Source organism: Cydia pomonella, chromosome 28, assembly GCF_033807575.1.
Source record: "Cydia pomonella isolate Wapato2018A chromosome 28, ilCydPomo1, whole genome shotgun sequence".
NCBI lineage: Eukaryota > Metazoa > Arthropoda > Insecta > Lepidoptera > Tortricidae > Cydia > Cydia pomonella.
In genome coordinates, this window is record NC_084730.1 from 3862614 (window position 1) to 3885785 (window position 23172).

The 23172-nt window shown below is 39.3% G+C and overlaps 1 protein-coding gene across 1 annotated transcript in view; it reads left to right on the top strand.

Moving 5' to 3' along the window:
• Positions 1-23172, top strand: part of LOC133532943 (GTPase-activating protein CdGAPr) — a 59260-nt gene that overhangs the window by 31859 nt on the left and 4229 nt on the right. The window contains exons 17-25 of the mRNA XM_061871822.1: positions 2857-3001; positions 4158-4218; positions 4749-4873; positions 9876-10006; positions 14094-14226; positions 14963-15072; positions 16629-16745; positions 17854-17925; positions 21083-22867. Of these exons, the coding sequence (XP_061727806.1) occupies positions 2857-3001; positions 4158-4218; positions 4749-4873; positions 9876-10006; positions 14094-14226; positions 14963-15072; positions 16629-16745; positions 17854-17925; positions 21083-22867 (2679 nt within the window). The remainder of the gene's footprint in view (positions 1-2856; positions 3002-4157; positions 4219-4748; positions 4874-9875; positions 10007-14093; positions 14227-14962; positions 15073-16628; positions 16746-17853; positions 17926-21082; positions 22868-23172) is intronic.

Genomic DNA, 23172 nt, shown 5'->3' on the forward strand with positions numbered 1-23172 from the left:
GGTGTTCGGGTCCGAATTCATTCTTGGGTCTGGATTCATACTTGGGCCCGGATTCCTACTTGGGGCCGGATTCATACTTGGGTCCGGATTCATACTTAGGTCCGGCTTCATACTTGGGTCTGGATTCATACTTGCCGGGCGGTTTACCTCGGGAGTCGTCGCGACGTGTGGTGTACGTAATCCGCCCGCAGCTATTGCGCTTGATTTTTTTGCGGCGCTATTGCTTGATGTAGCAGTCGCGGCGGCTTTTAGGCGTGTTTGACGCACTGGGCGCTGACGCTGCAGCGCTGCCGGGGCTGGTGGCGTAATATAGGCGGTGATGGACTTACGGTTTGTTGCCGAGATACCCTCAGAACTCGATTTCTGGCTATTTATTGCTTCTGTTTGCTTGATGATTATCTCACTTTGCTCACTTATTTTCGTCTCTAGTGCACTTAAACGATTTGTGACCGTGGTGAGTATTTGTTGGAGCTCACGAATAGAGCTTTCGAGCGCCTTCTGCGGCATTCTAATTAAATTATTTGATTTATTTTGCCGAGAGGCGATCTGACGTGCAGAGCAGACAACTACCCTTTTTCTTTCCTTAAATGTCTATCTTTTAAGGATAACTTACTATACCCATTTTTAACTTCTAGAACAGATCACATAGTATGTGGCATTTGCAAAGCTATTTTCACGGATACAGTATTAACAAATATCAAATTAAATACGTTAGTTATATTAAGCATTTCATACAGATTACAATGATCCCTTACACTATACAATTTAAATGAATATTTCAGGAGAAATTGTAAATTAAAGTTTCATTTCGAGCCATATAACTTGTACGAAATGTTAAAGGAGCTATCGGCAGTTAGTTCTAATTTTTACCACCTTAGGCGCTGGGATCGCTTTACTTACCTCTACCATGCACTTCGCACGGTCCCAATAGCTTAATGGGTTTTAAGCATCGAGCAACATCGGCTTCCGACACGTCGGAAGGGAGGAGCCTAAGCGATATCTTACCGAACAAATCATTCTGCCATTTTTGCGGGGGGAAACGTGCACACAGTCGCACTTCTCACTCACTGCATACGAAATCCAATCTGTAATGACGACACAAATACATAGAAAATGACACACGTCAAAGACAAATCTTGCACAACTCGATCTCTTTTTGTGTACGGACGCGTCACAACATGCACCGCCATAGGTACAGTTGTACCCATGCTTCGGCAGAAGGGAAATAGTATGAATGCCGTCTCCTTCCCGGTGTTGCTCGAAGGTTTTAAGAGTTTTCCTACTCCTCTACTGTTATCTTATCTGTCATTTATGCATTAATTAACACGAATATAAGAACATACATAAAAGGTTTCAAGAAAAGTCTATATTGTCTATTCCTCATAACAGCACTTGTGCTTTTAATCGCTATAACGTTACTCCGATGAATGGCTACCAACCTAACAAAATCGAAACGAATACAGTTTTAAACTAAGTGCATTGCTGCCAACCTACAAAATATTCATGTGGTTGCATAGTAAAAACAATCACTTCATAAGTCAGAAACACGCATGTGACACCCGTAATATAGCAACACCCATAGACTACGAAGACCGCTTAGCGTTGCTTGTTAGTCTCCGTAGACTACGGTAGCCAAAATCGAGAAAAAACTGTCCAAAAATTGAATTTAGCAAGTAGCAAGTACCAGGGCCTCATGAGTTACGAGAAGGTGTCGCTGACCGGCCGGCCGCGGCCCGGGGCGGGCTGGGCGCGTAACAAGGTATGCTCGCGTGTCTTGGCTATATAACTATAACTTAACTATAACTGCGTCGTCAAAATGATATTTATATTTTAAGATTTTTATTATTGTATGTATGTTAGTCTGTAAGGTATGTATATATGGGCCATAGTTGCCTGAAAATAAATGATATTTAATTTATATACTTTTGCTTTGTTTACCTAAATTAAGATTTATTTTTGTTGACTCGTAGGAAAAGTATTGTATGCAACGTTGTATAAGTAGGTCAAAAAATTCTCGTGGCGTATTCCTTTACAATTTTTATTTTGTTTGTAACTCACGCCACTCGCCTTTTTTGACCCTTCTTATACAACTGTTGCATAAAATACTATTATGCAACAGTTGTATAAGAAGGGTCAAAAAAGGCGAGTGGCGTGAGTTACAATGTGATCCGGAGCCGAAGGCGTAGGCGAACATTGTAAAGGAATACGCCACGAGCATTTTTTGACCTACTTATACAACGTTGCATACAATATTTTTCCTACGAGTCAACAAAAACAAATCTTAATTTAGGTAAACAAAGCAAAAGTATATAGTCAAGACGTCCGAGCATACCTTGTTACGCGCCCGGCCCGCCCCGGGCCGCGGCCGGCCGGTCGGCGACATCTCGTAACTCATGAGGCCCTGGTACTTGCTACTTCCTAAATTAAATTTTCGGACAGTTTTTTCTCAATTTTGGCCACCGTAGCCTACGGAGACTAACAAGCGACGTTAAGCGGTCTTCGTAGTCTATGGGTGTTGCTATATTACGGGTGTCACATGCGTGTTTCTGACTTATGAAGTAATTATTTTTACTATGCAACCAAATGAATATTTTGTAAGTTGGTAGCAATGCACTTAGTTTAAAACTGTATTCGTTTTGGTTTTGTTAGGTTGGTAGCCATTAATCGCAGTAACGTTATAGCGATTAAAAGAACAAGAGCTTTTATGAGGAATAGACAATATAGACTTTTCTTGAAACCTTTTATGTATGCTCTTATATTCGTGTTAATGAATGCATAAATGACAGGTAACAGTAGAGGAGTAGGAAAAATACTATTGTAATTGAATTGTTATAATAATACCGTATTGTTTTCCAGCCTGGAAGAAGCCCGGCGCCGCGAGAAATGCACGTCCACGGTGCAGAGCCCGCGCCTGCCGCCGCCGTCCGGCGCCATCGCGGCCGCCGCCCGCGCCGCGCCGCCGCTGCGCCCCGCCTCGCACCTGCGGCCCAAGTACATCGAGGTACCGCCCGGGGACGCCCTAACAATCCGCCTAGGCCACAGATACTAATACTATTACCGTACAGATAACAAACTTCCTACAAAACTGAACTTTAACGGCGATTCAGGGACGAATCATGCTATCCCTTTCTAATGTATGCCACTATCCCATTCAGTTATTTAGGGTTGTCTAAATTCAAGTCATTATCTTATCTGTGGTTGTGCATGCAAAGAGACGTCATGTTGTGCCAACCCTAATAATTACTCCTAGCAATGCTGAGACTAATGGAACCGAGAATGTCCCAAAAGGATCAGTTTGGCCCCCCTACCTAAGCTAACTTTACACCTAGTTGACTAGAACAAAGTATACTTGTCATTATAAACGTCATATTTTCATAGAAAATTGATATGTATTATGACACTGCCACACTCTGTCATTACAAAAGCGATGCAAAACAAAGCGAACGGAGAATGGAAGCAAATGTTTCCAGCTACACGATTATTTTTAAAATAACGACTGAAAAATCTTTTTATAATAATATGCTTCATAATGTGATGTCTGTTTAATACTTGGAGGATTTAACAACTAGAGACACCTTGTCTGTAATTTTCTGTACAGAACAGTCTGCCAATTTTTTTCGGCGGAGGGGCACGTCAAATGTATGGTTATTTGTACGTAATACTAATAGTTGTCAGATGAACATCAGTCCACACAATACATATGACCATTGGCCGAGGTTTTCGGCAGAGGGGTAAGCTCTAAAAGGCGACTCCAGTTGTTAACACATTCACTGCCAGACAAAAAACGGCGCTCTACCCCAGAAACCGGTGGTCTATAGCTGCGTACAAAACAACCCGCCCAGCGGGTTGTCCGGCATCTGAACAAAGTTCACGAGCGCCCACCAGGTGGGTTCCCAGCAGTGAATGTGTTAAACCCTCATAGGTTTAATCATGTTAATATTTGTAATTTATAATATATTTATTGACAATAACAATATACATAATGGATATATACAGATGATTACTATAACTAGCTTATATCTAAAATAGGCCCTTGAGGCATTGTACCAAGGATGCTGGCGGCATTTCCTCGTTGTATCGCAATACTGATACGTTGTGCGAGGAAGCCGCCAGCTCTTCGGTCTTTGTAATTTTATTAAAACGTAGTATTTTTACAGGTCGGGTCTGGGCCAGACAACCTTCCACAGTACCACACCGTACTGGATCTTCCGCTATCAGGTTCGTTTATTTTCTATGATATCAAACTTACTAAATATAACGGTCAAAATTTTTTTTCGTTGACTTATTTCTAACCACTCTGTTACGCTTGTATTTGTATCTTCTATCAAATAAATAGTTTAAAATAAATAAATTTGATATTTCAAAGCGTTGAAACTGGAGCGAATAAACCCAAGTGACTTGTTTTTTCTAGAAGCTTTTATTTAACTTGCCCTGTTAGTATGTAAGTTTGTTAGTTAGTGTGGGTCAAATCTTTGAAGCTAAATTCGACCCACTTCCGGATTTCCGATTAAGCTGAATGTTTGCATACATATGTAAGTCGGGTGACAATGTTATATTATGGTACCATCGAGCTGATCTGATGATGGAGGCAGGAGGTGGACATAGGAACTCTGTGAGGAGAAATTCGGGGTTTTAGAATTGTCTCGATGAGTATTAGTTGCTTGTCGTAAGAAAAGTACAGTCAGCGATAAAATCATGTACCAAAAAGTATTATTTTTTTATTTTATTAGAAGTGTTTTTCTGTACAGGAGCGAAGCGAGGCCTAAAGCGGTCTCCGTCAGGCTGGCGGGGCCTGTTCTCGCGCAGCAAGCTGCAGCGGCACAAGGCGGCGCTGAGGCCGCAGGTCGCGGCGCCGGCACCCGTCCCTGTCGAGGTACTAACAATAATATATATTTTACAGTACATATGGGGCTACTTTATAGCACTAGTGCGAGAAGTAGCATATTACGTTACTGTGTCGAACATTTAAAGGGCCATATGTACTGTAAAACGTTGTACGATACATGTGCGAATAGGTAATTCGCAACTCGTGTCGATTTAAAACACTCCCTTCGGTCGTGTTTTAATTTATCGCCACTCGTTTCGAATTTCCTATTTTTCGCACTTGTATCGTAATGTACTATTACAGTACATATGGGGCTACTTTATAGCACTAGTGCGAGAAGTAGCATATTACGTTACTGTGTCGAACATTTAAAGGGCCATATGTACTGTAAAACGTTGTACGATACATGTGCGAATAGGTAATTCGCAACTCGTGTCGATTTAAAACACTCCCTTCGGTCGTGTTTTAATTTATCGCCACTCGTTTCGAATTTCCTATTTTTCGCACTTGTATCGTAATGTACTATTACAGTACATATGGGGCTACTTTATAGCACTAGTGCGAGAAGTAGCATATTACGTTACTGTGTCGAACATTTAAAGGGCCATATGTACTGTAAAACGTTGTACGATACATGTGCGAATAGGTAATTCGCAACTCGTGTCGATTTAAAACACTCCCTTCGGTCGTGTTTTAATTTATCGCCACTAGTTTCGAATTTCCTATTTTTCGCACTTGTATCGTAATGTACTATTACAGTACATATGGGGCTACTTTATAGCACTAGTGCGAGAAGTAGCATATTACGTTACTGTGTCGAACATTTAAAGGGCCATATGTACTGTAAAACGTTGTACGATACATGTGCGAATAGGTAATTCGCAACTCGTGTCGATTTAAAACACTCCCTTCGGTCGTGTTTTAATTTATCGCCACTCGTTTCGAATTTCCTATTTTTCGCACTTGTATCGTAATGTACTATTACAGTACATATGGGGCTACTTTATAGCACTAGTGCGAGAAGTAGCATATTATGTTACTGTGTCGAACATTTAAAGGGCCATATGTACTGTAAAACGTTGTACGATACATGTGCGAATAGGTAATTCGCAACTCGTGTCGATTTAAAACACTCCCTTCGGTCGTGTTTTAATTTATCGCCACTCGTTTCGAATTTCCTATTTTTCGCACTTGTATCGTAATGTACTATTACAGTACATATGGGGCTACTTTATAGCACTAGTGCGAGAAGTAGCATATTACGTTACTGTGTCGAACATTTAAAGGGCCATATGTACTGTAAAACGTTGTACGATACATGTGCGAATAGGTAATTCGCAACTCGTGTCGATTTAAAACACTCCCTTCGGTCGTGTTTTAATTTATCGCCACTCGTTTCGAATTTCCTATTTTTCGCACTTGTATCGTAATGTACTATTACAGTACATATGGGGCTACTTTATAGCACTAGTGCGAGAAGTAGCATATTACGTTACTGTGTCGAACATTTAAAGGGCCATATGTACTGTAAAACGTTGTACGATACATGTGCGAATAGGTAATTCGCAACTCGTGTCGATTTAAAACACTCCCTTCGGTCGTGTTTTAATTTATCGCCACTCGTTTCGAATTTCCTATTTTTCGCACTTGTATCGTAATGTACTATTACAGTACATATGGGGCTACTTTATAGCACTAGTGCGAGAAGTAGCATATTACGTTACTGTGTCGAACATTTAAAGGGCCATATGTACTGTAAAACGTTGTACGATACATGTGCGAATAGGTAATTCGCAACTCGTGTCGATTTAAAACACTCCCTTCGGTCGTGTTTTAATTTATCGCCACTCGTTTCGAATTTCCTATTTTTCGCACTTGTATCGTAATGTACTATACTCAAACTGGGGCCCATTTATCGAAAGGCATTATTGTTATTATTAAGCTTTTTTTTCTTCTTAAATTACAAAATATTTTAATTTTTGTTTGATTGAATATGTAGTTATGTGTATCTCAGTAAGTTAAGGCCCCTGTCCGGGTATAGGCCTCCTCCAGTGATCTCCAGATTTTCCGGTCTCCTGCTTTGTTTTTTTTTTATTGCAAAGGGAAACAAACATATCATTCATTACACACACAGTTTAACAAATTAAGTTAATACAACAGCCAGAACAGTTTCCACTTATAGGTAACACAATTATTGCTCAGAGAAACAACATGCACGTATTAAACAATTAACAAGTTAATTAAAAGCTAAAATGAAGATTACAAATAATTTACTTAATTAATGATAACATTTAAGAAATATGATGTTTATACAATAACTGATAAAATTTATGAACAATTTAATAAATTTCAAGAAAGAGAAAGAAGATGCATTTTAGACAAAATTACTATATAAAAAGTTAGTTTTGCCAGTTTTTTCCTGCTGTTTTTACTATACCGTTCCCGGGGGCGTCCTTGATTTCTATAGATAACTGGGCCAGCCCATGTGGTAAACTTTTTAGTCCATCTATCCTTTGGTGCACGTGCCACATGGCCGGCCCACCTCCACTTCAGGTGTAAGGAGTGCTGTACAGCATCTATTATATTTGTTTGTTTTCGATTGTCTTTACATTTTTTCCTTTCCCTTGGTTTGATATTAAGTATGCTCCTTTCTATAGCTACAGGCATGTGTGTATTTTACTGTTTAGTACCTGGGCGACCGAGCTTTGCTCGGTTATAACTATTTATTGTAATATGGTGGTGTATAGGTGATAATCTTAACTACATTTTTTTTACTAAATTAAACTTGTCTAAAACAATAAAAATTAAAAAATGATATATAAACTTGAACATATAAAAAAAAACAAAAGTCAGTAACCAGGCGAGATTCGAACCCGTAACACTCGTTTAGCAGTCCGCGTCTTAACCCGCTGGACCAGACGGACAGTGGCCGGCAACACGAAATTAGCGACCATATTCTGCGTCGAAAGAAAAACGCATGAAAACTCGAAAACACGCGTTTTCCCAAACATAAGACTCGCGTTTTCCCAAACATAAGACTAATCTAGATAGATTGTATACCCCCAAAAACCCCCATAAACCAAATTTCAGCGAAATCGTTAGAGCCGTTTCCGAGATCCCGGAAATATATATATTTATATATATACAAGAATTGCTCGTTTAAAGGTATAAGATTCTGTGGTCAAATGTCCAAGTTTGTGAGGCATAAGTTAAGCTGGGTAATATAAATGAGTCTATAACTGTTTTCATTAGTTTGACTGGCAGTTTGGATTTTAGTATCTCTTTGTATCCCTAGAATTTTTTCCAAGTTTTATTTATTCATCTTTCTACTTCATCTAAATGCCTTGAGGGTTTTATCGAATGGTATTAGACTAATATTAGTCCACGAACTGTCAAATCGTATGGGTTACCACGGCAACACACTAGTAATAATACACTAGTAATAATACACTAGTAATAATACACTAGTAATAATACACTAGTAATAATACACAAGTAATAATACGAGAAATGGGCCCGTGTACAAGCGCCCGAGGGCTTTACATACTTACATGAAAAGGAAAAATTATTCATAAATAAATAATATTATAGGACATTATTACACAAATTGACTAAGTTCCATAGTAAGCTCAATAAGGCTTGTGTTGAGGGTACTTAGACAACGATGGTCAGGTGACAAGCAAAACTCACTAATTACCACCACAAGTTCATAGCCATAATGAACCAATAAGGTCGATTTTTGTTTAATTATTTTTTAGTAATTATTGAGTTTTGCTTGGTACCTGACGATATACAGCGTGTATTTTTGATATTAACACATAATCAAAGGGCAGTTAGTTTAGGCTGTAATGAGCACACTTTCATAGGTTTTATAAAAAATTGACGACTTTTATTTTTTCATAGAAAATAATTCAGTAAGCAATGTATCACTACTTTGTTTTAACTCAAAACGTCTCATTAATGACGCGGCGGCGTCACAACTGTCAAAAGTGATCATGATGTACGACATACATTGCCGCTCGAAAAATTTTCAATAATTAATTGTGCTCTGGTATTGAAGACTTAAACTAAAAAAATCTTTCAGAATTGTTTTATAGCACTAAAACCTACGTCTAGTTTAACTTTGAGGTTATATCAAAAATACACACTATAATATATAAATATTTATAAATACTTAAATACATAAAAAACACCCATGACGGATATTTGATCCTGACAAATATCCGTGCTCATCACACAAATAAATACCCTTACCAGGATTTGAACCTGATTGCATAATTTGTATCAACAGTAACCATTCCTAAGGGCCTTTTTTTGCGTTGCGCATGCGCGGCGGACTCGCTTCGCTTTCAACTCGCCCACAAATCGCAAGTGTTTTTTTTTTATACTACGTCGGTGGCAAACAAGCATACGGCCCGCCTGATGGTAAGCAGTCTCCGTAGCCTATGTACGCCTGCAGCTCCAGAGGAGTTACATGCGCGTTGCCGACCCTAAACCCCCTCCCTCGTTGAGCTCTGGCAACCTTACTCACCGGCAGGAACACAACACTATGAGTATGAGTCAGTTTTCTTTGCAAATAACGTTTTATGTATGTCGATAAAAATCTTTAATCATTTACCCGTAGAAATAAGGAACTCTGACATGCCTGAATCTAAATACAAATTATATAAATTTTGCTTAGATAAATGTTAAATATTATACAATTGACGAATATTTGGCATCTGTAAATCAATAAATAATTTTCTATAATGATTATGTATATTGTGAATCTTAGGGAAGAAATGAAACCATGTATGTGTATTATGATGATATTATTATTGCATAACTTACCTTCAGCTTAAATTTGTATATATTTAGTTATAGTACCTAGCTAATAAGAAAAATTTGCATGCTTCTTCAAGTAAAATGTACGCATTTCAAATTACTGTCCACCTATGTTCATCACTACATTTATGCAAATAAATATATCTTATCTTATCTTATCTTATCTTATCTTATCTTAGTAGGGTCTAGTGTTATTTGGCTGCCGTTTGTGATAAGGCTCTAACAGTGTTCGCAGGACATACCGATGGCCCCGGCCGGCCTGCGGCCCGTCAAGTCGTGCGAGTCGCTCGCCTCCGACGGCGACACCGTGGCGCCGCTGGCGGACCGCGCCGTCAGGCCGCTCAAACACCACGCCAGGTACTATTATAATAATAAATAAATAATAAATAAATTAGTACATTACGATACAAGTGCGAAAAATAGGAAATTCGAAACGAATGGCGATAAATTAAAACACGACCGAAGGGAGTGTTTTAAATCGACACGAGTTGCGAATTACCTATTCGCACATGTATCGTACAACGTTTTACAGTACATATGGCCCTTTAAATGTTCGACACAGTAACATAATATGCTACTTCTCGCACTAGTGCTATAAAGTAGCCCCATATGTACTGTAAAAATATTATTATCACGTCGGGGTCACCATATGTTCAGCGTTGGAGGTGATGGAGACCGAATCAAAGCAGAGAATTACAATAGTTATATTTAATGTTAACAGAAGGCTAGTTGCAAAAAGTGATTTAATCTATACACATATAGAAGCTTATATAGTCGCGTACAGCGCCACACTATGGATTGTTTATGAACTATTGCATACATTGATATGGCTAAGCTTAGAGAGCAAGTACACAAGTTTTCGGTAGATGTCACCTTAATTAGGTACATTTCATAGGTGGTGCCACCTACCGACGATAGAGAGACTTAATCTATCTAGATTAGGTAAGTAGGTATTTAGGTATGCTAATACCTAAACTTGTTAAGATAGGTCTTAACAATTACACAAATCGACTAAGTCCCACAGTAAGCTCAATAAGGCTTGTGTTGAGGGCACTAAGACAACGATATATATAATATATAAATCTTTATAAATACTTAAATACATAGAAAACACCCATGACTCAGGAACAAATATCCATTGCTCATCACACGAATAAATGCCCTTACCAGGATTTGAACCCGGGACCATCAGCTTCGTAGGCAGGGTCACTACCCACTAGGCCAAACCGGTCGTCAAACACCTATTTATTTTACAAAAAAGCGGCCAAGTGCGAGTCGGACTCGCGCATGAAGGGTTCCGTCCCATTTAAGACGTATTAAAAAAAAATCTACTTACTAGATCTTGTTCAACATTTTACCACTTTGGAAGTGTCTCTCCCGCAAACTATTCAGTTTAGAAAAAAATGATATTAGGAACCTTAATATCATTTTTGAAGACCTATCCATAGATACCCCACACGTATGGTTTGATGAAAATTTTTTTTTAAATTTTATGACGTTTTAAAAAAAACTACTCACTAGATCTCGTTCAAACCAATTTTCGGTGGAAGTTTGCATGAGAATGTATATCATATATTTTTTTTAGATTTTTCCTTCTGTTATTTTAGAAGTTACCGGGGGGGGGGGGGGGGGGGGGGGGGGGGGGGGGGGGGACTCACATTTTTTCACTTTGGAAGTGTCTCTCGCGCAAACTATTCAGTTTAGTAAAAAATGATATTAGAAACCTAAATATCATTTTTGAAGACCTATCCATAGATACCCCACACGTATGAGTTTGATGAAAAAAGATTTTTTGAGTTTCAGTTCTAAGTATGGGGAACCCCCAAAATTTATTGTTTTTTTTCTATTTTTGTGTAAACATCATAATGCGGTTTATAGAATACATCTACTTACCAAGTTTGAACAGTATAGCTTTTATAGTTTCGGAAAAAAGTGGCTGTGACAGAATCGGACAGACAGACGGACATGACGAATCTATAAGGGTTCCGTTTTTTGCCATTTGGCTACGGAACCCTAATAAAAGATCAATTTTTGAAATCGTTTCACATGATAGACAATTATCCTCGAAAAACCAACATAGGGAGCGTGCATGAACTGTAGGAGGCAGCACAGGAGCCGTCAGATTTTTGGCGCGAGGCGCAAATGTGATGTTTATTGTTCCGATGTAGCCCACAAGATGGCAGAACCTACTATGCACAAGAAAACACGTGACGTGTAAATGTACATGTTTATGGTTCCGTTTCAGGCCACAAGATGGCAGACCCTCCAAAGAGCACGGTCCCTATACATACATTACATCGCGCAAATTAGTTAGACATTTGCCGATAGATGGCGCTGTACACAATTATACTTAGTATAGTATAGATACTTGTGTTCAAAAGTCTTTTGCCTTTATAGTTACACGAGATGATTCAAAGTTTGTACGGAACCCTCGGTGCGCGAGTAAAACGAACTCTCACTTGGCCGGTTTTTTTATTACGTCGGTGGCAACAAGCATACGGCCCGCTTGATGGTAAGCAGTCTCCCTAGGCCTACAACTTCAGGGAGCGAAAAAAAGAATAATAAATAATAAATAAATATTATAGAACATTATTACAGAAATTGACTAAGTCCCACAATAAGCTCAATAAGGCTTGTGTTGAGGGCACTAAGACAACGATATATATAATATATAAATATTTATAAATACTTAAATACATAGAAAACACCCATGACTCAGGAACAAATATCCATGCTCATCACACAAATACATGCCCTTACCAGGATTTGAACCCGGGACCATCAGCTTCGTAGGCAGGGTCACTACCCACTAGGCCAAACCGGTCGTCAAAAGAATTAAAGAAACTTTTTCCATCTTGCGGTTGCCGATTCAATTTGCTATCGGTACAAAAAGGGTATACTATATTCTGGCACAGCGACCTGGTGAGTAGAAAAAGGCGGCAAATTTAAAAAATGTTTTTTTTTTTTTTAAACTACGTCGGTGGCAAACAAGCATACGGCCCGCCTGATGATAAGCAGTCTCAGTAGCTTATATACGCCTGGAACTCTAGAGTTACATGCGCGTTGCCGACCCTAACCCTCCGAAACCTCGTTGAGCTCTGGCAACCTTACTCACCGGCAGAAACGCACACTATGGTCTAGTGTTATTTGGCTGCGGTTTTCTGTAAGGTGGAGGTACTTCCCCAGTTGGGCTCTGCTCTAGATCTGGAATGACATCCGCTGTGCTGTGCCCTACCACACAAAGCGAGATGACATTCACAATGCCCATACCTCTCTTTTAGACGTAGTTTAAGGACATGCCCGGGCCCAATATTCGGGTTCGGAATCTGTACCTTAACCAAACATGAGTTTAAAGAGACTGTTTTCTTTAGTGGAAACGATTAACCCCCTTATTCATAAACATCTAATAAAGTTAAAAAGCCGCTAATAATCATTTGTCCCTTTCCGACTTACTGATATGACAGAAAGGGACAAACGATTATCATCGGCTTGTTAAATTTAGTAGACGTTTATGAATAACGCCATTAGAAAATGGTACAGCGCCTCTAGCGATCACTTATAGAAACACAGATAGTTAGTATGACCAAAACTGCAAATTATAGTACACACAGGAAGAATACAATAACCCCCTTATTCATAAACGTCTACTAAAGGTAACAAGCCGCTAATAATCGTTTGTCCCTTTCCATCATACCTATACGTCGGAAAGGGACACACGATTATTAGCGGCTTGTTAAGTTTAGTACACGTTTATGAATAAGGGGATAAATGTATAAAAAAGCGAACTTATTCCCTCGAGGAAAATCTATTGACGGTACAATAGTTATTTGTTTCACAAGGGGGCAAAGGGGGCGTCCACAAATTACGTAACGCAAATTCCAATTTTTTTTTTACCCTTTTTTTTATGTATTATTATAAAATCGTGTGTGACGTAACGCAAACCTTGACCCCCCCCCCCCCCCTCCCCAACGTAACAGGACCGTAACGCTTGGCCTGACCCCCCCCCCCCCCCCTCCCTCCAATTTGCGTTACGTAATTTGTGGACGCCCCCAAAGTTCTTGTTTAACCGCTCATGCTAATATAATGATATCCGAGCAAGCGAAAGATTACTAAATTGAACCACGAGTGTAGGTAATGGTTCTAAATGTGGCAAACAAATTTTGCCACGTGTGAAACACAATTTTTTTTACAAAAAAATCTAACCAAATTAAATCCATTCAGCATTCTGAGCGTGTTTATGGAACGCAAAAATGACCCCATGCTCAATCGTTGGCAGAGACTGCATGCAGTCACTGATTCGTTTTATATATTGTACTAACACTAGTTAGTAATAAATAAGATTTGATTTTAATGTTTACTAACCATGTATTTTTGTACATAAGAGTATGATTTTTTTTCTTTTTTTAATCCAAATTCATACAACACTGAATTGGTTTAATTCCAGGTCCTCGTCATGCGACTCATACTTCGAGCCGTGGCAGGCCGAGCTAGCGGACATGAGGCTGCGCCTCTCACCTCAGGAGAGAGACAGACATATGTTCAGCGAGGAGGACGACACGCACTGTATACCGGCCCAGGTAATATGTTCATACGGATCTTATGTACAAAAATAATGTTGGAAATATATAATTTTTTTTATACTACGTCGGTGGCAAACAAGCATACGGCCCGCCTGATGGTAAACAGTCTCAGCCTCCCTTTAAAAATCTGTACACTCCTTTTTTGAAGAACCTCGTACTGTAGACCCTCGGGAAAACCACGGCAGGTAGCTCCTTCCACAACCGGAGCGTGCGCGGGAGGAAGTTCCTCTTAAACCGCACAGTACGCGACCATTTAGGTTCTAGGGTGTGAGGATGAACACCCTGCCGACGGCGAGCGGTGCGGTGATAGAAAGTGGCCGTTGGCATCATGTCAAACAATTCTTCAGAGCACAGCCCATTGTACAAGCGGTAGAACACACATAAGGAGGCAAAGTCTCTCCTTAGATTTAAAGGTTCAATACCGCTTGTGAGTTTGGGATCGTCGTCGATTCGAACAGCACGTCTTTGAACTGAATTTATTATTATTATTATTAAAAATGGGAACTAAAAACTGTCAAACAGGCGGCTAATGACTCGCTGTATTACATTACGGCTAGCCGTGTTGAAGAACGTTAGGCGCCGAATACATTCCGGCGGGTTTTCATTCGACCGCATTCAATACGGCTAATCATTTCATAACGGCCCTGTTTTTCATAACGGCTAGTCATAATGTAATACGGCGGATTATACGAGCCGACTGCGACGTATATAACGGAACTACTTGTGTCGGCAGGATGACTCCCTGTGCTCCTCGCCGGCCGGGTCGGGCGCCGCCAGCGCGGAGCCCAGCCCGAGGCGCCCCCTGCGCGTTGATGTGGACGCTGCCAACGAGCTTGCTGAGAGGTATGCGCTAAAATAAGCTTTAAATTGCATTTACAGTACATATGGGGCTACTTTATAGCACTAGTGCGAGAAGTAGCATATTATGTTACTGTGTCGAACATTTAAAGGGCCATATGTACTGTAAAACGTTGTACGATACATGTGCGAATAGGTAATTCGCAACTCGTGTCGATTTAAAACACTCCCTTCGGTCGTGTTTTAATTTATCGCCACTCGTTTCGAATTTCCTATTTTTCGCACTTGTATCGTAATGTACTATTTTAGTTACTAGATCGCTGTGAAGGATTTTACATGTGCGAAATCTACACATTTGGGTTCGTCTTTGACGTCTCTAAAAACTGGTCAGAGATATAATTTTAAATTAATGTTAACACAAAAGTTATGGCCAGTTAACCAGTTTTTTGGCCAAATATCTCGAAGACAGTGAATTTTGAAGTAAATATGATACGATCCCATGGTTTCTTTCTTTTGTTAAAGGGGGAGAAAGAAACAAATGTAAATTTTGTATTAGTAAGTGTGCCCATTTGATTAGAAGAAACAAATTTATTACAATTTTGTAATAGCTAAAAGATTAAGTATTAGTATTATTATTAAACTGAATATTGTAGAATTTTATGTTAGAAATAAGTACTTCTGTGTAATTTTACGATATTACAAATTGTTTTTTTAAAAAAGGGGGAGATGTAGCAGAGTGTAAAGCAACCTTAATATATTGAGTGTGACGCCGCCTTAACAAAATAGTCCCTGACAGCTATGACATTGACCCCGACACTTTTCGCTATTGACAGCTACACGTACTGCATCTCGCTCCTTTCCTAAAATATGTTACTATTTATACAAAAAACATTAGAATAGAATAGAAGCGTTTATTTGCAAGAATACGTAGGTACAAGGTGTTACTTTAAATATTATCACAGTATTCAGCCGAAACAGCATGCAAATATTAAAATTAGAAAACTAAGGGATTCAGATCGAAGGTCATTAGCGTTAGGGACCCCTTTAAATGACTTCTAATAGCCATATCATTGTAACACTTAAATAGAAACTATAATCTGGTACCAAGTACAACCGGCGGTATTCAAGTTTTTTAATAATGAAGTTTTTGATAGACTTATTTGTATACTATGTAAGGTGTTTTGCGAACCAGCTTTTTCTTTATTTTTAGACCGGTTATTGCTGTGTGACTGGGCTGAAACACATTTATGAAAGATTGAATACAATGCAATATTATGATGACTATACTTTTGGGTTACTACTTTTGCAATCTTTTCTGAATCTAGTTTTAACCTTTTGACCGCCATATGTCGTCATATGACGCGCGCGGCGACAGCCCAATATCAACCTTCATGCATACCGACAATGTTCACGATTACACGCCGTGTACGATAGGCGTGGCGTTCAAAAGGTTAAAGTATTTAATTGTAATTTAAATTATGTTAAATTACTTACAAATTAGTTCAACGCGGCCAGCCACAAAACCAGTTCATAGTCAACCATATTAACGTATCGATGAGATGTGAATCGGTTTTTAGGGTTTTTTTTTTTATTACGAACAGGAAACGAAGCGCCCTGGAGGAGCAGTTGGCCGGCATCGGCTACATCGACGGCGACTCGCCGCGCGCCAAGCCCGCCGAGAAGCGCCACTCCGCGCGCCGCGACAACCTCGCCAAGCGGTCAGGGACTCACTGCTTGTACCACACACATACACACACGCGCACACACACACACACACACACACACACACACACACACACACACACACACACACACGCACACACACACACACACACACACACACACACACACACACACACACACAACAGCAGCGGTCAGCTTCGCACTGAGCGCGCAATAGTGATCTATAACGCGTCAGCGCACCGACGTACGCGGCGCTGACGAGCGAGACCGACGCGCGCCATCAGCGCCGCGTACCAATAAATCCGCCGCGGACGTCGGCGTTGCAGTGCGGCGGCCCATTGCTATTGTGGATATTCGTACGCGCGACCGACGTCATGCGAACTCATCAACCAGTCGCGTTGTGGCATTAGTCTCCATTGGCTCGAATTCGTGTGCGTGACACCGCTGTACTGCACCCATTCTTATTGCCCGTAAGGCCCGTGCTTAGTTATATGTCAATGAGTGAAGTGGTCATTGATAATTCTCTGCAGATAATTAAGAATATAGATCGTGTCAGTCACGATGATGCGTGCCTTGACTGTTATTAAAAGTTGGACTTGAAAAATTTGCAAGTCGTCGTGGATTACACGGACTATACTAAATAGTACAAATTAAGTACAAAAATATGGTATGCTTTTTGTTTATGTTTATGTAGATACACCCGCCATCCTGACTCACGATAAAATAAATAAATAAAAATAAATAAATAAATATTATAGGACATTATTACACAAATTGACTAAGTCCCACAGTAAGCTCAATAAGGCTTGTGTTGAGGGTACTTAGACAACGATATATATAATATATAAATATTTTATAAATACTTAAATACATAGAAAACACCCATGACTCAGGAACAAATATCCATGCTCATCACACGAATAAATGCCCTTACCAGGATTTGAACCCGGGACCATCGGCTTCATAGGCAGGGTCACTAGCCACGAGGCCAGACCGGTCGTCAAAACGATGCTACCTTGCAATAAGAATTTAAAAAAAATTATAACTAGGTAACAAAAGGTGGCCATATCGCTAAAAAGCGATCTCTTCCAGACAACCTTGTTTCTGTGAACATCCTCTCAAAGTGTTTATTTTTGTTGACAGCCTGTGCAAAGACCGCGATAGTCCCACCGCCAGCTCGGACTTCCAGAACTCGACCGGCAGTGTCAAAATGAGGTGAGCATTCCATTTTACCACAAACTTGCTTTCTACTACTTCTACCGAGCGAACTAGCCACCTATGCTTATAACCGTCACGAATTAATATCGTCAAATGATCATTTCGCAAATCAAAACTTTATATTTATTTTTATATTTTGCTCCATTTTACATACCTACGTGCATATAGTTCGTGTCATTCACGATGACGCGCAGGTTGGTCAAGTCCAACCTTTAATAAAAGCTTAAAATACAAAAGTACAGGGGTCTCGGCCCCGAATAAATTTTTATGCCATTTGGGGTCGAGACGCTTGGCCCGTGGGGTCCTAATGCTCTACAACTTTTTAAAGAACTATATAAAAGGCTGGTCGACTTCACAGATGACCGAAGAGCTGGCAGCTTTCTCGCACAACGTATTAGCATCGCTATACAGCGGGGAAATGCTGCCAGCATCCTCGGCACCATGCCAAAGGGGCCAAATTTTTTAGACATATTTTAATTTTATTTAGTATTAGTTTTTAGTTTTAATTTAGTTTTATTTAATAGATAAGTTAGTTTGTTTTTATTGTGCCCGACATTTAATTACTTTCTAGTTAATTAGATAATCAAATGTAGAATTGTAAACGTAACTTTGAGAAAATTAATAAATGCATGACTTCGATTTCAAATTTTGTTTATAAAGTGACCTTTAATTACGTGGTAATACGAGTTAAGGCTCGCGTCTTCGTGAATGGCACGATCTATAAACAGTGATTTCACGTCCTATAAGCAAAGAGAATTTGAAGAAAACTTTGTAGCCACGGTAAATTTACTGCCATCTTTCGTCACATAATTAAAACTTTTAGAACGCCATTTGATTTTGATCCTTATTCTTTCACTGATATGTGTTACATTTGTTAAATATCAATAAGTTTATTATTATTTGTCAAAGGTTAACTGGAAGAGATCCTTTTTAGGGATAAGTTCGCCTTTGTGCATAATATTTTGTTTTTGTTTTGTTTTGTCTGTTTTATGTTAACCTGTGCAATAAAGTGACATATTAATTATACATAAGTGGCGCCATCTAATAGATCAAAAGCCAAAGGTATTTTACACTTTTTGATATTTGACAAATTTAACACGTATCAGTGAAAGGATAAGGATCAAAGTCAAATGGCGTTCTAAAAGTTTTAATCATGTGTCGAAAGATGGCAGTAAATGTACTGTGGCTACAAAATTTTCTTTGACAATTCACCTCTATTTCAAATTCGCTTTGCTATAAGTAAACTGGTCGTGTGACGTGTCTTTAAATAACTATCAAAATTTAATCATATGTAAACTTATATGTTTTGTGTATTTTTTCGCATTCGAGGCATTTTGCGGGCACGTCAGTTAGTAATGTTTAGAAATAAATGACACATTTGTGAGTTGCCAAAACAAGGTATTTAATAATTATTATTTAATTTCCGACCACGAAGTCGTCACCTATTAGCGGTGCCTAAAACACGCACTATGTCCCATGGCAAATCACCACTTGTCCGCGCTCTACAATATATCGCGCTCCTCGCATCAGCACCGGAATGTGATGTATTTGCATGTAGTTGGATGGATCTGTGTAAAGAATGTATGAAGTTCTGTGAGACGATGGATAAGCGAGAATCTTCTGTCTTGTATTAGTTTTCTTTCTTACATTTGTTCTGTTTTTCCTTTCTAGACTGTATCATGTACCAATGTTGTATAAATACTGTCTATTATACATTTCACAGTGTATTAGTTCGTTTGACGACCGGTTTGGCCTAGTGGGTAGTGACCCTGCCTACGAAGCTGATGGTCCCGGGTTCAAATCCTGGTAAGGGCATTTATTCGTGTGATGAGCATGGATATTTGTTCCTGAGTCATGGGTGTTTTCTATGTATTTAAGTATTTATAAATATTTATATATTATATGTATCGTTGTCTAAGTACCCTCAACACAAGCCTTATTGAGCTTACTGTGGGACTTAGTCAATTTGTGTAATAATGTTCGCTGTAATGTTGTGTAAATTTTTTGAATCAATAAAATAAAATAGATAATGACCAATGACAGTTTTTTACACATTATATAGGTAATTCAAGGAATTTTATTTTGATGCTAGGTTATAATGGCGTAAAAAACGAGGTAAATTACAAATTCAATGTACTAAGTAGAAAATATGTGTATTTGTAAATTAAGTTTTCTTTTTCGTAAACAGTACTAACTGACATGCCAAAATGCCCCCTCGAGTGCGATGTATGATCATTAGTATTGGATTGTGTCTCTACAGTTTGTTCATCTATTGGCTTAACGATTTGGATGGCGTAATATGCCTAAAAACAAACACACACACACACACACACACACACGTCTTATTCCACATTCATCACTTTTTTATTGGTTTTATGTCGACTGAATACTGATTCTAAAACTGTTTTGAGACCTAATTGTAACGTATTCGGCAAATAAATGTAATAATAGTAAGCACAGACATATTAGTATAAATACTCTTTAGTTTTTGAACTGAGCTGAGCGTCATTGTACGAAATTATTCGTGCTTAGCATCCTTAGTTTACATTAGGGCTTCCAATCCCGCATGCCCTTGCGGGATCTCGGTATCGGCGGGACCAAGATTTTTTTCTGGTGCGGGATCCCGGTATAAAGGGATCCCGCGTTTGTTGATAAAAAAAGGTTAAAAGTTAACAAACTAACATTAAATAAGAAATCAATTAAGATAAGTTCTCTTAACAAAAACAATCGAACGATTAACCAGGCGGGCGACCACGCGCAACGCATCTTAGCTGTTAGTTTTCACGCATGCGTAGTCCGTGTGCGTTGCGCGCGCCGCGCCGCCGGCCGCCGTCGTCTCGCTCGTCAGTGTCCGAGCGACAGCGCTCGCAAAAGCATGTGTCCCCGTTATACTTTTCAATCCCGCAAATCCCGCGGATCCCGCATGTCTAATCCCGCAGTAAGCGGGAGTGAAAAATCGTGCGGGATTTCGGTATTTCGAGATCTCGGTATACCGAGATTGGAAGCCCTAGTTTACATGTCATTGTTTGACATTTATTATTAAACGTACCGAGCTTTACAAGGAAAATCATATATCGCCAACCAAATCGATCAAAATTAATCAATAATCATCAATGTCTAACCTCTAATTTTCCGCTTAAAATTAACTCAACAGAGAACGTACCTCGCCCAAAAAGTGCAAGTCGGCTCGCTACAGCAACCTCCACCAACCAGACGACGTGACCGTCTCGAGGCTCAGCTGGCACGGGAAAGACCATTCCACTCTCATCAAAATAGACTGGCCTGTGGACAACTCTATTAGCAACCTCACTAGCTCTACTCTAAATACTCCTATAACCCCCGCTACCCCAGTATATGATCCCTTAGAGAGCGATTCCGAAGTCAGTGAGAGTAATAAACAGACTATCAAAATTAATAATTGTGACAATTGCGATGAGGAAAAATGCCTAAAATGTGAGTTGAAAGCGGCGGATTATGAAAATATTAAAGTTGAAGATTATACAGATACTTTGAAAGATAGCTTGGAAGCTAGTCCAGCTAACTCTACTAATATTAGCTATCATAATCTCAATAGATTATCAGCTGTATCTTCGTCTACATCAGAAGGTACAGGAAAGAAAGAGGTGTCGTATGAAAACTGTGATATGAAAGTCATGACTTCTTCACATGAAAGCTCTTCAAGCTACAGCAACGTTAGTCCTAAACCTGATGAACTTTACGAATGCTACAGCTTTAGTCGTCCCAACTATATAAATCTACAGTCTTCCAGCTCTAAAAGCTCTCCTGGCAGCCCTTTGAAAAGCCCTTTAAAAAGCACTATTAGTATCACCTTTAGATCGCCTACTAAAAAATCTCCCGACTACGAACCTATAGAAAATGATACTCCAACCAATGAAAGGGACTCAGTCTATGAAGATATAGACTTAGAGAAGAATTTGTCTATTGTTGAGGAAGCTACTATACCGGAAGCGGATGCAAGTCTACCAACCCAACAAGCGTGCCAACCTCATAGCTTTACTGAAGATCTAATCATTCTAGAAACTCCGACAGACTCTGATGTAGATAACACAGATGTGTACAGCCAAGTTAAGTTCTTCAAGAAAAGTATAGAAGAAGTCAACGCTATGATACTAGAGTCACCTCCCAAGGAAACCCACTATGAAAACATTTCTTTTGAAGGTCGACAATATGAGAATGTCGAGATAAAGGGTGCACAAGAAAACGGTAACATTATTAAACCAAAAGAAACTCTAAATGTAAGAGAACTGGCGAACAGATTTGAAAGTCCGACCGAACAGAAGGGGCCTTTCTTCGAAAAGTTTAAGACTGAAGTCAAATATCCTGACAAAGAGGAATCTCTACCTCCGCCATCGCCTAAATGCTACAAATTATCTAAAAATTCATCCAACGCTAGATCTTTAGACGAAAACGCTTTTATAAAAGAGTTCGCTCCGGAAAAGAATTACGTCGATAGAAGAAAAAGTCTAGAAGTCAAAGACGTAAAAAAGCAAAGCAAATTCCTACCAGATTTAAATCTCAATTTAAACATGGAGGAAGACAAACAAGCAACTACACCTACTACTGAAAATAAGATATCTTTAATACAAAGATTCGATACTAAAAAAGACATAAAAAATCTAATAGGATTCGATACAGAAAAGAAACTAAGTAGAGAAAGAATAGAAAAATACAAAGAGGAACGTAGAAATTTCCTAAGAGAGAAATATAGCTCTCAATCTTTTAGAAGTAACCCTGAACAGCTCACGAGGGTTAAAGTAAAAAAAGAGGAAGCGAGTCCAAAGTTTGAGAGAAGGAACACGGTAGACTTGGGACAGAGGATGAGGTTCTCACTTGCTAGAAGTAGTCAGCAGCTGGACTCCATCCCCTCCCCCACTAGCCCCGAGGGGGCGGACAGCAGCGCTGGTCGCCATTTTGAAAGGTAGGATATGCTATTATAACCTGATAATAATTTTAACTCCCGTCGCAAGAGCATGGATTTGTACCATGAATCTAATATAACTGTATCAGGTGGGGCGGAAATGACCGAACGGGACAGTCTTATGTAACTTTCAGTAGGAGTAGCAGAGAAAGCGCTATTATTGTTGTTCCTTTTCAGCGTGCCATTTTTTTTATTCGCCACCGTAAATTTTAGTATGGTTAATGGTGGGCAACAAATAACCCGCCCAAATTACGTAGGTTGTTTTTGGTATGTTGTCAGGAATGTTAAAATGTGTTTTTAATTTT